Source organism: Oncorhynchus mykiss, chromosome 2 (genome assembly GCF_013265735.2).
Source record: "Oncorhynchus mykiss isolate Arlee chromosome 2, USDA_OmykA_1.1, whole genome shotgun sequence".
NCBI classification, from domain to species: domain Eukaryota; kingdom Metazoa; phylum Chordata; class Actinopteri; order Salmoniformes; family Salmonidae; genus Oncorhynchus; species Oncorhynchus mykiss.
The window spans coordinates 35811527-35827169 of NC_048566.1; the positions used below are offsets into that span (position 1 = coordinate 35811527).

The 15643-nt window shown below is 43.4% G+C and overlaps 2 protein-coding genes across 4 annotated transcripts; both read right to left on the bottom strand.

Annotated features, from left to right (window-relative positions):
- Positions 1-221: 221 nt before the first annotated feature.
- Positions 222-6423, bottom strand: vsig10l (V-set and immunoglobulin domain containing 10 like). 2 transcript variants are annotated; one of them, XM_036947207.1, is made up of 12 exons: positions 6310-6423; positions 5002-5331; positions 4432-4704; positions 3761-4027; positions 3296-3541; positions 2902-3180; positions 2406-2498; positions 1626-1850; positions 1205-1321; positions 1063-1103; positions 863-958; positions 222-591 (listed from the first exon to the last, which is right to left on the bottom strand). In XM_036947207.1, the coding sequence occupies exons 2-12, from the start codon at positions 5207-5209 to the stop codon at positions 517-519; spliced, it is 1920 nt and encodes a 639-aa protein (XP_036803102.1). In that variant the 5' UTR covers positions 5210-5331; positions 6310-6423; the 3' UTR covers positions 222-516. The 2 variants fall into 2 exon arrangements, with proteins under 2 accessions (XP_036803102.1, XP_036803098.1); XM_036947203.1 differs by lacking the exon at positions 6310-6423 and adding an exon at positions 5632-6298.
- Positions 6424-7549: 1126 nt separating this feature from the next.
- Positions 7550-11640, bottom strand: etfb (electron transfer flavoprotein subunit beta). 2 transcript variants are annotated; one of them, XM_021560982.2, is made up of 7 exons: positions 11481-11640; positions 10124-10282; positions 9549-9707; positions 9375-9437; positions 8899-9057; positions 8585-8801; positions 7550-8292 (listed from the first exon to the last, which is right to left on the bottom strand). In XM_021560982.2, exons 1-6 carry the CDS (start codon positions 11529-11531, stop codon positions 8631-8633), a joined length of 762 nt encoding a protein of 253 aa, XP_021416657.1. In that variant the 5' UTR covers positions 11532-11640; the 3' UTR covers positions 7550-8292; positions 8585-8630. The 2 variants fall into 2 exon arrangements, with proteins under 2 accessions (XP_021416657.1, XP_021416664.1); XM_021560989.2 differs by having other exon boundaries at positions 11377-11569.
- Positions 11641-15643: the final 4003 nt, after the last annotated feature.

Sequence of the window (15643 nt, forward strand, 5' to 3'; positions counted from 1 at the left end):
TTCCCCCTTTGAATGGCACACATACACAATCCTTGTCTCAAGGCTTAAAAAAATCCTTATTTAACCAGTCTCCTCTCCTACAGCTACACTGATTGAAGTGGATTTAACGAGTGACATCAATAAGGGAGCATAGCTTTCACCTGGATTGACCTGGTCAGTCTATGTCATGGAAAGAGCAGGTGTTCATTATGTTTTGTACAATCAGTGTACAATAGACACTGCCATTTTTATCATATTTATTTAAAATAAACATCAGTACAAAGTTTGCTGATCACAGACATTGGCGTTCGGATATACATGTATTTACAATTTGGTTGAAGCAGAAACACAATTTTGATTAAGAAACACCATAGTCAGTTCTGCAGTTACAGAGAGCAACATATCCCCATATTAAAATCAACCTCACATACACAAGAGCTTTTCACATTAGTGATAAAATAATATGAAGAATATAAAATATGAAAACATTCAAGACATAAAATATTGCACATCACAGTGAAAATAAGTTTTATTCGTTTACACAATTGTGGCAGTTCTCACAGGGGGAGGAGCGACAAACGTGGGGAGAGGGATTGACCGCTCAGCCGGAGCCTGGAAAAGATATCAGATACAAAGCATGGCTGGTAAATCATTTCTGAATAGACATTCCTACATTTCTATATAACAGTTCTAACCCAGTAGCAATTCCACAGGGACCATATTCACAAAGCGTCTTAGAGTAGGAGTCTTATTCATTATGGTTTAAAAGGCAAAACTGATCCTAGATCAGCACTCCTACTCAACTATGTTTTGTGAATACGGGCCCTGACGTGTACTTCAGATATTTTGAAAGTGTATGTCATGACAAGGCGAGGTGAATTACCGCCTGCGATGTCATTCTGTTGTAATCAGGCCGTGGTTTGAGTCCTCCAGTCAGCAGGTGGTTGGGAGTGTTTACGTCTGGTTGGGTTGACACCACCTGCATGGGGGGGGGGGGGGGGGGGGGGGGGGGGGAGAGTTCTACAGTACTGGTAGGAACATGACATTTGTGCAATAACAAATTTCCCCAGTTACTGACATTACCTTCTCTACTGCTCTGGGCACAGGATATCTGTTCTGTTGACCTATGAAAGAGAAACACAATTTTAGATTGAAAGCCACTTGATTCCGGATGTGATAATAAAAAAAGGAAGGTAGATCAGGGGATTGAGAGTAGTGCTCCTACGTTTCTTCCTGCAGCAGTAGACACAGAGGTATATGAGGCCGATGAGGAGGAGGAGGAAGAGGAGGCCACAGGGGATCCCGACAGCGAGGCCTATAATCTGTGGTCTGCTCAGACCACCTGTCATACCAGCACAGACACAGTACAATCTGTTAGAGCAGCACTCACAGAGCCTACTCTACACTGATGCGCCAAAGGCGACATGGAAGCATAGTGTTTACTATAAGTTTAACTTTACCAGTATCATGTAGAAGTCTACCTTTATGTTAACATCCAGCTCATTCAACAATACAACAGACTATCTTATAAAGAAATGAATTCATTGCTTCACATGAAACAACGCCAAGCCTACTAGTAAGTGGCAATCAAATTAGCACCCTCCAAACAATCTGAATAGGAATATTATCCAAGTCAGTTCAAATACCGGGTCCAATTCTCTGCACCGCTGATGGTTCCCCCTGAGTTCGGCCAGCAATGGGGATGACCCGGAAGTAGTATGTGGATTTGGGATCCAGAACAGAGATATCAGTGCTCCGGGAGGAACCGGGCCTCTGCTGAATGCTCCGGAATCCCTCTATGGCTCTTTTCCTTCGGCTGCCATTTTTAGTGACAGTTAGGAGGTCTGGTCCGCTCATCTGAATGTCAAAGCCTTCAAAGCAACGGAGGGACAGAAACCAGTGTTGAGCAGTACTTACAGGGATGTTCCATATCATTTGACATTAACTACAGTCAAGATACATGGAAAACCTGGTCAAATTGTATCCCGAAGCTGTCACTACAGAGTGGTATTTTACAAGGTTCTCAGCCAACTGCTTGAAGACAGACTTATAGACCCAAAACGACATAAAAGGAAAATGGCAACAAGAAAGCACTCATTTAAAAAAAAATTGGTTAAGACCTATTAGGCTACAATATCAGTTTCTCACACCAAAGAATTTTGCACTCTAGAACAAAGCCGGATAGTCCAGATGGTCTCAGGCATTAAGCAATATTTACAGTACACCCCCATCTACTGTGTTTGGATTTGCATCTTTTCCCAGCAGCATTATTGGTGAGGTCTAGCAGTTCAGCAGTGAGATCAAAATCATTTGAACAAAAGGTTGTCAAATACCAATGGCTAAATTGTGGAAAACACTACTCTTAGATTCTGACAATATTGTTTTTACAGGAACATTTGAGAGAGTAGGTACGTCGGCAGCTTTACCTGTAATCACAGAGGTGGGAGGGACCTCCCAGGTCATTGTGACGATGGTTCCATTTCGATTAGGGAAAAGACTGGAATCTGAGATGGTGGGTCCTGGAGAGGGGTGAGAGGAATACTATGGAGCTTTGTGTAAAAAAAAAAAAAAAAGCATGTTTTTCTATACACAGTCTAAGACCCCATTGTGCTGCTTCAGTCGAGTAACTCTAGTGCTCCAAAACTTTCAGGTAACATCGGATTCTCCAGTCATTTAAATACAGTATAACTCCTTCCCAGTGCTCAGCACAGAGATCACATTATGTATGCTTAACCACATGCTGTAACTACTGTATAGCGTAAAACACTACTATAACAGTGGATCAAAATCTTACATAAAAGTCTTCCAAATTTCACGGTGACCCACCAAGTAAGCAAAACCATGTATTTCGCTCTAACTCTATCCATGACCCAAGAGAAACAGGCCGCTAACCACCACCTGAGAAACTGGTCGATGACATACCCAGTAGCTGAGTCTTTTTTCCATTGCTGCCCAGTGGGTTGCTACAGTTACAGGTGTAAGTGTAGAGCTGAGCGGTGCTGGTGTTAAAATCATGGATGTTGAGCTGCGCAGTGTCCACGCTGATCTGGTACTGCAAGCCATTGGCTAAGAGCTCGGTACCTTTGGACCATGTGACCATAGCCTTGGGCGTGGCCTGGCTGTTGCAGTGGATGGTGACCACTATTTTACCCTCTCGGTCCACTGTGGTCAAGACCATCGGTAAAAACTTTGCAGGTCCAGCTAAGGAGTAATGAGACCACTAGTTATCCTGTGTGATCCTCAAACATTCTGTTTGTTGTGCAGACCTGCAAAATGCATGGACCTTACATAGTCTAGTATGGAATAAGTAACTCACTGGCAGTAATATTGCACCATGTCTGACGGAGGGGGTGATTGGCCCTACAGAGGACCATTTTCCCATTGAGGTCCTGAGAGGCAGGCATGGTCAGGTTGAAGTCTCCAGCACCGCTGGTGGCGTTAGTCAAGGCAGGAAAGGACAGCAGGGCTTCTGGGGTGCCTCCTGGCCACCGGCAGTGGAACTGCAGGTCGACATTTCCGTTCACTGCATTGACTGAGCACAGTGGGCTGGCTGTCGGGCTCTCTGTAATGGTAGGAGGACAAGGGGCGGCGGAGTAATTAGAACACTTGCACCCTAAATAAATGCAAAAAGCTTATCGGTTTGGCGCACACACACAGGTTGTGTAGCACAGGCACAATGGTCCATCCAGATGTTTAAAGACCCCTTACGCTAAGATCAATGATATCAACCACCACAAGACATGTGTACCGTATTACCCCTCAACAGACGCTAATACTCTACCATAAACGTTGACTGTCAAGTTCCTCTTGCGCTGCGCTCCAGTGTTCACATTGACCAGCACACAGGTGTATATGCCCCCCTGGCTAGTTTGGACATTAGTCAGATTGAGACTTCCTCCTTGGGAAACGGGCAGGGTCTGACCCCCAAACATCCAGGAGGCGGAGGGTTGGGGAACCCCCTCGGCCTGACAGGAGAGAGAGAGGGTATCTCCAGAAACAAAGAAGGCCTGGGACGGACTGGCTCCAAGCATGGGCTCGTCTGGTCCATCTACGGGAGACGACAGGTAGTGGAAAGGGAAGTCAGATGACCATTTAAGGGCATTTCGGTGTCATCAAATGGCTGGTTAAAGTGGATGTAATTTGTGTGACAGCATTTTTTGTTCAGTGTAGGGTAGAAGAGCAAGAAAGTGAGGAGGACTATTGCCATTTCCACATGCGAGTTCCATATAGAGGAGTTGAAGGAAATAAAAACATGCAGTGGGAAAGTGGATTTGTGAGACAGGGAAACATGTTGTTGCTTTCAGTAAAGGATAAAGGATTCAACTACAAAACTAGAGACATGCGAGTAATTTCGGGTGCACAAGACAGAACATAACTAATAAAGTAGAATAAAAGTAATGCTCAGACTAATGCTTCGGACAAATAAGGCGAGATTCAAATTTTCCTTCTTACAGAGAACAGTTATTTTCCTATGAAATGTGACAGTGCTGAAAGGGTTGGTCAGGACCAAGGTGTAAGGTCCTGTGTCGTTCCGGTTGGGCTGATGGATGACCAGGCTCTTCTGGCCCACTGTGTAGTGAGAGTTGTTCTGTATCTCCACACTATTAAAGTACCACCTCCACTGGTCGGCCTCACCCTGCAGTGTGCTGTACTGCAAAGTGAACTTTTCGGCTCCCTCTAAGGCATCGGCAGGCTCTGTGTTCACAGACACGTTCCGGATGTAGTCTGAAAGCAGAAAGGAGAGCAACGGTTGGGGTAAAGGACACAGATGGATGGACAAACCATATTGCTTCACCATGGTGAGGAGGACAATGGAGCTGCATAATTCCTTGAACAGGTAAAAGAAACATACATGAAATCCTAACATGACTAAACTCTACATGAAGTCTAATATTCAACTAAAATGTGTAATATTCAACTAAAAGGTGTGCTCAAAGGAGAATATCTATTGAAACTGCTTTTTACTAAAGGAATATGATTAATCTGGGTCTGGGAAACTGGCACCAAATGACCAATACTCACCATAGACCTTCAGCACAAATGTGGCTGAGACAGTTTTGAATCCAGACTTGACTATCTCCACAGTGTAGGTGTTACTGTAGACATGAGACACATTTCGGAAGGCGAGGGACCCATCGGTCTCAATCTTCAGCACATCGCGGTGAATGATGGCTATGTCTGGTGCAACACTGGAGCCAAGGGTCCAGGTAACCACAGGTAAACTCCCCATCTTCCATGTGACCACAGGGTCAGGTGCACCACTGAGGGTCACTACCAGAGTCACATTGCTGCCAACAGTGGTGTTGACCAGTGAGGGTCCCAGGGGAGAGATGGTCAAATCACAGTTTACACCTGTAGTTGATCATGATGAAGCAAAGAATTAATGGAAATGTTAACATTAATACAAAGTTGATTAAGGGTCACAAATTGTAACTAAATCCTACACAAAAATAGGATCTCAATCATCTCGTGATACATTCTATATGGTCACAATTTATTGGGTAGTTAATTATGTGAATCAATAATTTATTTATTGTATAATTTATAGGTTTACAATATGGTGTAGGCCTATAGAAAGCAGGCTCGTTTTGTTTAATGGCACGTAACATACGTGACATACAAAATTAAACAGCATGATAAATTAAAACGTACCTCCAATCATAAATATCAATAGAATGAACTTAAAAATGTGCCATTTGTGGACACCAAACTGGTCCGAGGACATTATTCTTTCTTTTTTTTTACTTGAAAGAGAAATCCACGAAAACTGAAACCATAAATTGCCCACAGCTTTCACATAAAAATAATATTCCACATTTTAGCTTTTTAAGATACCGCAAAAAAAATCTGGGTAGTCCTTGTGAAAGTTCGATGGACAACTGATGTAATACAATCGCTCCTGCGTTGTGTCCTCTATTGCACTCAACCTTGCTTCACTGTCGAGATGTCCGGGCTATCTGTCATCAAGATTCGAGAGCAATTCACCTGTGTCGATGTCAAAGCCTTGATTGGTAAAATATTGGTAAACGTGGGCTTTACTTTTACAGGCAAACGTTCAATAAACAATGCAAACGTGACTGCTTGTTGAGCTTTGAGGCGGGACAGTCCTTTACTATATCAATATCTACAGGTAAACTAGTCTAGAATGGCATATTCAACCAAACAGTAATGTGAGAAAGAAGAGGAATATGATTTATTGCGCAGTCACCTAGACGTTGACACAAAATAAAAAGGTGTAGGCTGGTGATTTACCAGTGTTTCAGGTCTATTGTAACAGAATGATCTGATTAAAATGAAAGGTAACCGGTTGGACTGCATTCTTTCCATCACCTATTGCGCTTGTCCTCTGGGAGAAACCAAAGATCTCCCCGCCTTAACAACCGGAGTTGTTGTTCACAAAGCAACACGGCTGGGCTGCCTAGCTCTCGTCTATCCTTTATTTGGATTGGTGGACACATCTCAATATTGTAATCTCTTTTGAATATTCGAGGAGAGTTGTTGACGTCTGTAATTCAATGGAGACGCTATGATACTAGCTTCATGCCATGAATAGTCAGTCAGTCATTGAGACAACTCCGATTTAAAGTGGGGTTTTTTTCTCAAGGTTGCCGGGATGTCACGTTTCCTACTTATCGGTACACTCGTAATAATTTAAGATTTTTTCATTTCTATTTGATCAAATAAACCTTATGGAGCAAATATGCCATAATGTTTTTGTTGTTGACCAAATTCGACACTCATTAACCTCAATACAAAAACGCCACCTGCTGGAGGGAGAAAGATTTCCTGCTGAGTTTGGACTATTCCTCTCTGGAGAAACAACCTTGGTGTCTGGTCCCAATGAATGGGCCAATCATACACAGCTATTCCAGTTATTGGTTACCACTGATATAGTTTAGTTCCATTGAGGGAGTTCTATTAACCTGAGCTGCAGTACACCCGTCAATGGCCCGTGACTTGAACGGGCAAAAGCAGAGGGAGGAGCGCCCTTCTCAAATCGAACAGTAATCTGTGCCTCATGGTCAGGTTGTCAACAAGGCAGCACAGTGCATGACCTAGAAACATGCATCTCTTTTCCATAAAATATGTTGTGTTGGAATTTTCAAATCAAGTTGTTTTCATTGAGAAGGCATTTTTATCAAAAGCAATCATTTTTGCATATAAAAACAGAATCCAACTCATTAATCCCATGTGCCACTAGCCTAGGCTGCACAACTTTTGTCTTGAGCAGACTTCATTGTGGCTTTGAACAGCCCCTGGCTCACGCCCGGGAGGCAGCCCAGTTCCAAAACAAATGCAATCACTTTTCACCTGGTGCAAATTCCTCCCACTGGCTAACCTGGGACAGATAAGCAAATCCTCTCATTATAAAATTACTTTTGCTACACAGTTAGGAAACCATTTAAGATAAGAGTACCATCTTCCTGGGGGATTTAGGGGGTTCGGAACATGCCCTCTAATGACTGGATGGTTGTTGCCAAGTACTTGCTACTCAAGAGACTATCTTAAAACCAAAACAATATGGAAAGACAGAATACAACAACATAGAATGACAGTGGAAAACAGCAGATGTAGATAGGAAAAAGATACCTTTATTGTTATGGTAGGATGCTGTACAATCTAAACAGAAGAGGCGCTTATGGTAAAAAGTAAACTGTGTGTTTTTTAAATCATTTTCCCACATCTGAGAGACACTGTCCAACCGGAGCTGCCACCCAACTCAGAAATAATTATATTTATATAAACTTTATACAAACCAAGTCAGTAGACATATCACAAACCCTGAATGCACATTCAGCACTGCAACTTTGGGTTCTTATTTACACATAGCATCCAACTCAAACTGCATAGCCCAGATGTGTCATTGTAGGGCTTCGTGATAGGGTTTTCATAGGCCCATGTTACAGATGAAAATGCTATTGTGACACTCTTGAATGTACAGTGCAACACATACAGAAACATGGGTGAAAGAAAGTTACTGACATATTACTGGCTTGGAAGTTGTGCATTTTTTGAGTCTAGGTCCTCCATACCTAGTTACCTATACTCACAGGCAAGATACATTAATTACAATACAGATGTACCATGTGGATTAAATTGCACAATAACAACAGACCCTCTTCTTCTTCACCCTCTGGGCTGTGTGGGTTCCTATAGGACAGTGTTTCTCAGTGTCCCTTTATTCCAGGTCAGTAGGCTACTATCATGGAAGTCAGAGTTAAACACAGAGGGCCGGGTGGCGATGGGTTCTGCCTTATGCAACCAGTCCTCCACGTTTGCTAAATTACTTTGTTCCATCTCTCAAACAGAGACCTGCAAAATGAAAGGGGGAAATGACATATTACAGCCAAATAGAAACAGAAACACTGAGCTTGGTCAAGTACAGCACACTATGGCAAAGGTCTGCGTTTACAGTTGAGGAAATTTGGTGGAAGAAGCATTTGATTGTACAATCTTCACTATTCCACAAAAATGAAAAATTCTCTCAACATTCACAAGAGTAAGTTGTTACATGAACATGAAATTCATCAGTGCTCTGACATTTTCTAATGGGTTACAAATATTATCTCAAACAGTCATACTGATTTTAGGTATTGAGACTCACCCCTCTGTGTGTCCCCTGCACTCCCCCTTTGGCTCCCACAGGGCCTCTAGATTGTTCCGTTAGCCTTGAGTTTGGCGACCAGGTCATCCACCGTCTCCACCTTCACTCCAGCCAGTCTCGTTGGGGGCTCGTCCACCCTCAACACCTCCACTCGTGACACCATGTCCACCCCCAGGTCTGCTGGCTTCATGTTGGCTATCTTCTTCTTCTTGGCTTTCTGGTAGGTGGAGGGAGAAGGAGATGAGTTAAAGTGCTATGTGTGTGTGTGTGTGTGTGTGTACACTTTGTGAGGAAATGTACATTGTGTGTATTACCATGATGTTGGGCAGGGTGGCGTATCTGGGGGTGTTGAGTCGAAGGTCTGCTGTGAGGACAGCTGGCATGCTGATTTTTATGGTCTCTAGACCACCATCGATTTCCCTCACCACCTTCACCTTTTCCCCATCGATGGTCACCTCAGAGGCAAATGTGCCCTGCAAGAATGGGGGGTCCTACATTTAGTAGATGTCATAATCCACATTGCGATTAGGCCACGAGGCAATCCAAGTGTGACATCTGGTGGTTTAACCATGTAAATACACCCTAATTTTGCCCTTCATTTGGCCTTTGGTCTACTTTTCAGTGCAGACTGTGTTGACTGTTGTGACATAATCTAAGGCCTGCTAGTTCAGCTGGTCTCTTCACCTGACATTACATCGATATGCTAATGCTTATAAAGACTCTGCTCTGAGATCAGTTTAGTGATTCCTGCTGAGAAAAAGGATTACAATCAGAAGAAACCACTACTGACCTGAGGCCAGTCTAACAAGGCTGCCGTCATCTGACCTGTCTGGTTACAGTCATCGTCAATAGCCTGTCAAAAAATACCAACACAATCAGTGAGCATTACATGAGATCATGAGGTTTGATTTCAAAGTCAACTGGCATTGGTGTGGCAGTGGCGCAATCTATTGCATCGGATGACCTGTTTGCCCAGGATGACGAGTGAGGCCTCCTCCTTCTTGGCTAGGGCAGCAAAGATCTTGGCGATCTGCAGGGGTCCCATGGCCTCGTAGTCTTTTCCTGAGACCTCCACGTGGATGCCGCGGTCACACCCCATGGCCAGTGCAGTACGGATGGTCTCCTACACACACACACACACGGTAGGGTTCTCAAAATTATATAAGAACACCATCTGAGAACAATGACAGAATAATACAATCATTAGCACATTCAAGTTGGAGGTGACCATCTGCAGAATCCGTCTTACAATAAAATGAAAACATACTCATGACCGCTATCCTAATGAAGAAACAAGATCCAAAGCTTCCCTCCAAATGTTAGCTATTGAAGGCCTGTGAAGGAAGATGAAGCCTAATGATACAGAACGTTCAGGTAGAAATGAAGCCTAAAACTCTTTTCTATCTATTCTATCTTAAGATAGAAATGAATAGAGTAGAACATATATGTATAATGTCATGTAGAACAAGGAAAATGTTCTGCATCGTTGAATACACCTGACTTCAAAATGGTGTCGCCAGAGCATTCCGTCACTCTTACCGTTACTTGCGTGGGCCCACAGCTGACGGCCACCACCTCTTTGATGAACTTCTTCTCCTTGAGTTTGACGGCCTCCTCTACAGCGATCTCACAGAAGGGGTTCATAGAGTGCTTGACGCCATCTGTCACCACCCCGCTGTGGTCGGGCTTTACGCGGATCTAGGGGAGAGAGCAGGGTTGTCTTCATTAGGCACCAAACAGAAAAAAACAGACTGAAAAGGGGTGGGACTACCTGAACTTCAATAAGAAATGCTAATTCAGTTTCAAAGAGCTTTGCCCTACTGAACATAAGTGACTACTGGATAGTCACTCAGAAGGGTCAGAGAGAGACAGACAAAGACAGAGGCTGGAGACATAAAGTGCATGCAGTCAATGTGTCGGAGTTGAGTGTGGGGACACTGTGCAGTCTGGGCACTTGGAAATAGTTGCTGTGGGCCCAATGTAGGTGTGCTCTCAGAGCTTTCCAATTGAGTATGAGGCAGTCAAACCAATTCTGGAACACTTTTCAAAGCCTGCCACCATCCCAATTGTATTGAACAGCCATTGTAAATAAACCTTTTAAAACGCCAAGATTCTGTCTTAAGTCCATCCCATATACATTAGTCACCTCATAAATACATGACTGGCCCAGACTATGTCTCTCTCACAAACACACCGCCCTCATGCCTCCCTTCCTCTGTCTGATAGGAGTTGGGGCAGCATATGGGACGGGGGAAGAGTACAAACATAGCTTAACCGAGTGCATGGAGAGACAGCTACAGGGATCTAGTTGGGTGCAGCTGAAGCAGGAGTGCTCAGACTGTATGTAGTATGAAATAACTGGTAATATATATGGTGTTAGGCTTCCTTTACAGAAAAAATATTACATTGGAACTATCTGATAGGAGTGGCTTGGATAGTGATAGCCTACTAAGTTATCTAACTGTCCTGATGCTGTGACACCTAGTTGATTTTATGTTTTTAAATCACTCTGATGAAGCCTGAATGATGATTATACATGTAGCTTAATATTTGCAATACACTGCACAACACAGTGACAATGTATTGTTAGCTAGCTTTCTTTTTTAATGGTGACAGTCGTTTATCGTTTTACCAATTCTAGAAGTAGCACGCTAGACAAATTAAACTGTTACCTAGACAACCCTGTAATGACCTTGGCATTTTCCTTGAAGTTATGGTTGTTAGTTGAACAGACTTGACATTCAAACAATGAATGCTAGCTTGCTAAACTAACCCTTCATCCATCTACCCACCTTAACGTTAGCTAGCTACCATAGCCATATGACGTCTCGAATGGAAATTCCGCACGTTAAATGTTGAATTGTTTTAAAATAGAAGACAGTGGGGAAGTAGCTACCTTGACAGCATAGTCAATTACACGTTTAACTCCAACAAGAACCCGCGACATTGTTAGCGATTCTTCGGTTCAGCAATGTACAGTAGCTAGTTACCGAGTCACCACAACGAACCTTCACCCAAGAAGCAGGAGACTCCTATATCTTCTAGCAGCACAAATGATAACGTCACTTCGGTATGGTAATGAGGAAACCTTTCAAATAAATGGATAACTCATTCAAAAGACATTGAATTGTAATCAATAGCCCCCTACATTGTGACAACAAGAAAATGCAATGAGTAAGTTATGAAAACAATGTTAAGTTATGAAAAATATGTTTTTAAATTATTTATTTTTATACCAATAATGAAAAAGACATGACACTGGGGGATATTGTGTCCCCCCCAATAGCCCCCAATGCAAGACACCGTAATAGACTGTACATGGGTTCCATATTGGCTCATAGAGATAAATGTTCTACCTGTTTCAGTTAAAGTGGGTGGGAAATATTAATTAGGGTCTCTACTAACCAAATATTATGGTTCGTTTTGGAGTGGGACAGTGTTGTACATATCCAGCAGGACTACGTTCTCAGCCAGCAGCAGTCCTCCTCCAAAACTACACATATTTGGTTGGTAGAGACCCTACTGAATATTTCCCACCCCACTTTAGCTGAGACAGGTAGAAAGGTTTTCTCTCTACAAGCCAATAAGTATCCCATCTACTGTGCATTGCGTTGCAGTGAAAGGAGTGGGTGGAGTAAGGAGTCACCAGTACTCTGTATTAAACCAGTTGCCCAGCACAAGACCAATTAAAGTTTTGCAGACTCTGTTGAGTATTCCCAATAACATATATTTGTATTTTATTAAAAGTGTATTTCTTTAAACATAGCCTATGTAACAGTATTACTTTAGACCGTGCCCTCGCCCATACCCGGGCGCGAACCAGGGATCCTCTGCACACATGAACAACCCACGAAGCATCGCACCACCGCTAACTAAGCTAGCCGTTTCACATCCGTTACACCTACACAATCATTTTCAACATACTGGCATAAATAATTTAATATTGCAAATAAAATACGTCAAATTATCAATACATTTTTTTCAGAGTGGGTTGCAATGCTGTGAAAAACAGTCGGAAGTTTGAGTGTCTCTGCGGGGGAACTATTATTTTGAAAAAGAAAACCGCGATCTACTGCCAGCATAATATCCTGCTGCTAGGAGAACGGTAACGCAGGAAAGGTCGGAAAGATTTGAGAGCGATTCCGTTGAAATGAAAGAAGGCGGGTCTAAACGGGACCGCCCATTGTTGGAACCAATTAAACTATGTGAAATGGAAGACTGTCAGCAAAAGTGACCTGTAACCAATCACAGAGAACAAGCTGGTGCTCCTACTATTTCAGTCGGACACAAAGCCCAGGAAATGTGTTCCACTCTTGGGTCAACTAGGGTAAAGGTCATGGTGTATTTAAAGGAATATTTCATCTTTATAAACTACTTACATGACGTGAAAACAACTCTTTATGTAAAAAAAATAAACATGCATTTGCACCGAATACAACAGGTATTCGGTGCAAATACAACAAGCCCTTAACCAACAATGCAGATTTATATACTGTGGGTAACGATACCGTGTCAATGTGCAGGGGTACAAGTTAGTTGAGGTAACTGAGGTAATATGCTACGCTACAGGACTGTTTTACTAGCACAGACTGGAATATGTTCAGGGATTCATCCAATGACATCGAGGAGTATACCACTTCAGTCACCAGGTTCATCAATAAGTACATTGACGACGTCGTCCCCACAGTGACCTTACATACATATTCCAACCAGAAGCCATGGATTACAGGAGACATCTGCTCCTGGCTAAAGGCAAGAGCTGCCGCTTTCAAGGAGTGGGACACTAATCCGAAGGCTTATAAGAAATCCAGCTATGACTCAGACGAACCATCAAACAGGCAAAGCGTCAATACGGAACTAAGATTGAATCACACTACACCGCCTCTGACGCTTGTCGGATGTTGCCGGGCTTGCAAACTATTACGGACTACAAAGGGAAACACAGACGCGAGCTACCCAGTGACGCGAGCCTACCAGACGAGCTAAATGTCTTTTATGCTCGCTTCGAGGCAAGCAACACTGAAGCATGCATGAGAGCACCAGCTGTTCCAGACGACTGTGTGATACCACTCTCTGTAGCCGATGTGAGCAAGACCTTAAAACAAGTCAACATACACAAGGCCACAGGGACAGATAGATTACCAGGACGTGTACTCAGAGCACGTGCGGAACAACTGGCAAGTGTCTTCACTGATATTTTCCACACCTCCCTTACAGAGTCTGTAATACCTACATGTTTGAAGCAGACCACCATAGTCCCTGTACCCAAGAAAGCGAAGGTAACCTGCCTAAATGGCTACCACCCCGTAACACTCACGTCAGTAGTCATGAAGTGCTTTGGAAGGCTGGTCATGGCTCACATCAACGCCACCATCCCGGAAACCCTAGACCCACTCCAATTTGCATACTTCCCCAACAGATCCACAGATGACACAATCTCAATCGCACTCCACAATGCCCTTTTCCACCTGGACAAAAGGAACATGTATGTGAGAATGTTGTTCATTGACTACAGCTCAGCATTCAACACCATAGTGCCCACAAAGCTCATCACTAAGCCAAGGACCCTGGGACTAAACACCTCCCTCTGCAACTCGATCCTGGACTGCCTGACGGGCTGCCCCCAGTTGGTAAGGGTAGGCAACAACACATATGCCATGCTGATCCTCAACACTGGGGCCCCTCAGGGGTGCGTGCTTAGTCCCCTCCTGTGAGGGCATGGCCATGCATGACTCCAACACCATCATTAAGTTTGCTGATGACACAACAGTGGTAGGCCTGATCACCCACAACGACGAGACAGCCTATATATGGAGAAGGTCAGAGAACTGGCAGTGTGGTGCCAGGCCAACAACCCCTCCCTCAATGTGAGCAAGACAAAGGAGCTGATCATGGACTACAGGAAAAGGAGGGCCGAAAAGGCCCCCATTAATGACGGGGCTGCAGTGGAGCTGAGTTTCAAGTTCCTTGGTGTCCATGTCACCAACAAACTATCATGGTCCAAACACACCAAGACAGTCGTGAAGAGGGCACGACAACACCTTTTCCCCCTCAGGAGACTGAAAAGATTTGGCATGGGTCCTCAGATCCTCAAAACGTTCTACAGCTGCACCATCAAGAACATCCTGACCGATTGCATCACTGTCTGGTATGGCAACCGCTTGGCATCCAACCGTAAGGAGCTACAAAGGGTAGTGCATATGGCCTAGTACATCACTGGGGCCAAGCTTCTTGCCATCCAGGCCTTCCGTCAGAGGAAGGCCACAAAAATGGTCAAAGATTTCAGTCACCCAAGTCAGACTCTTCCCTCTGCTGAAACTGAGACTGAGACTGCTGAACAATTAATCAAATGGCCATGGACTATTTACATTGTTCTATCTATGCATAGTCTTGTTTTTCTTTTTTTTAAGTTTATTTAGAAAATATCTTCTTAACTCTTTTTCTTGAACTGCAATGTTGGTTAAGAGCTTGTAAGTAAGCATTTCACGGTAAGGTGTACCTGTGGTATTCCACGCATGTCACAAATAAAATGTGATTTGAATATATACATTTAGGTAGGGATAAAGTGACTATGCATGGATAGGGTTCAATAACACTTCATAGTAAAAAAATGTTTTATGGGAATAGAAGTCTGGTTCAAACAGGGCAGGCAGGTAATCTCAAGATTGTCTGTAGCAGTGGAGGCTCCTCAGAGGAGGAAAAGAGGACCATTCTCCTCAGTGAATTTCATAAAATGTTAAATGTTGTAACATTTAAAAACTTATAATTTTTAAATAAAATTATACTAAATATAATCACGTCATCAAATAATAGATTAAAACACACCATTTTGCAAATAAGCTCTACATTAGCCTCAATAGCACTCTGTAGGGTAGCACCATGGTGTAGCCGGAGGACAGCTAGCTTCTGCCCTCCTTTGGGTACATTGACTTCAATACAAAACCTAGGAGGCTCATGGTTCTCACCCCCTTCCATAGATTTAGACGCAGTAATCATGACAACTTCTGGAGGGCATCCTCCATCCTATCAGAGTTTTTGCAGCATGAACTGACATGATGT

Bases quoted from the DNA above. Each gene is read 5' to 3' on its own strand.
- vsig10l (XM_036947203.1), bottom strand. From the start codon at position 5,704: ATGTCCTCGGACCAGTTTGGTGTCCACAAATGGCACATTTTTAAGTTC. The intron at 1,104-1,204 runs GTAGGAGCACTA...TCTCTTTCATAG, and splicing joins CTACTGCTGCAGGAAGAAAC to GTCAACAGAACAGATATCCT. The intron at 592-862 runs GTAATTCACCTC...TATCTTTTCCAG, and splicing joins ACAGAATGACATCGCAGGCG to GCTCCGGCTGAGCGGTCAAT.
- etfb (XM_021560982.2), bottom strand. From the start codon at position 11,531: ATGTCGCGGGTTCTTGTTGGAGTTAAACGTGTAATTGACTATGCTGTC. The intron at 9,708-10,123 runs GTAAGAGTGACG...GTGTGTGTGTAG, and splicing joins GTGGGCCCACGCAAGTAACG to GAGACCATCCGTACTGCACT. The intron at 8,802-8,898 runs GTAATACACACA...TCCACCTACCAG, and splicing joins CCACCCTGCCCAACATCATG to AAAGCCAAGAAGAAGAAGAT.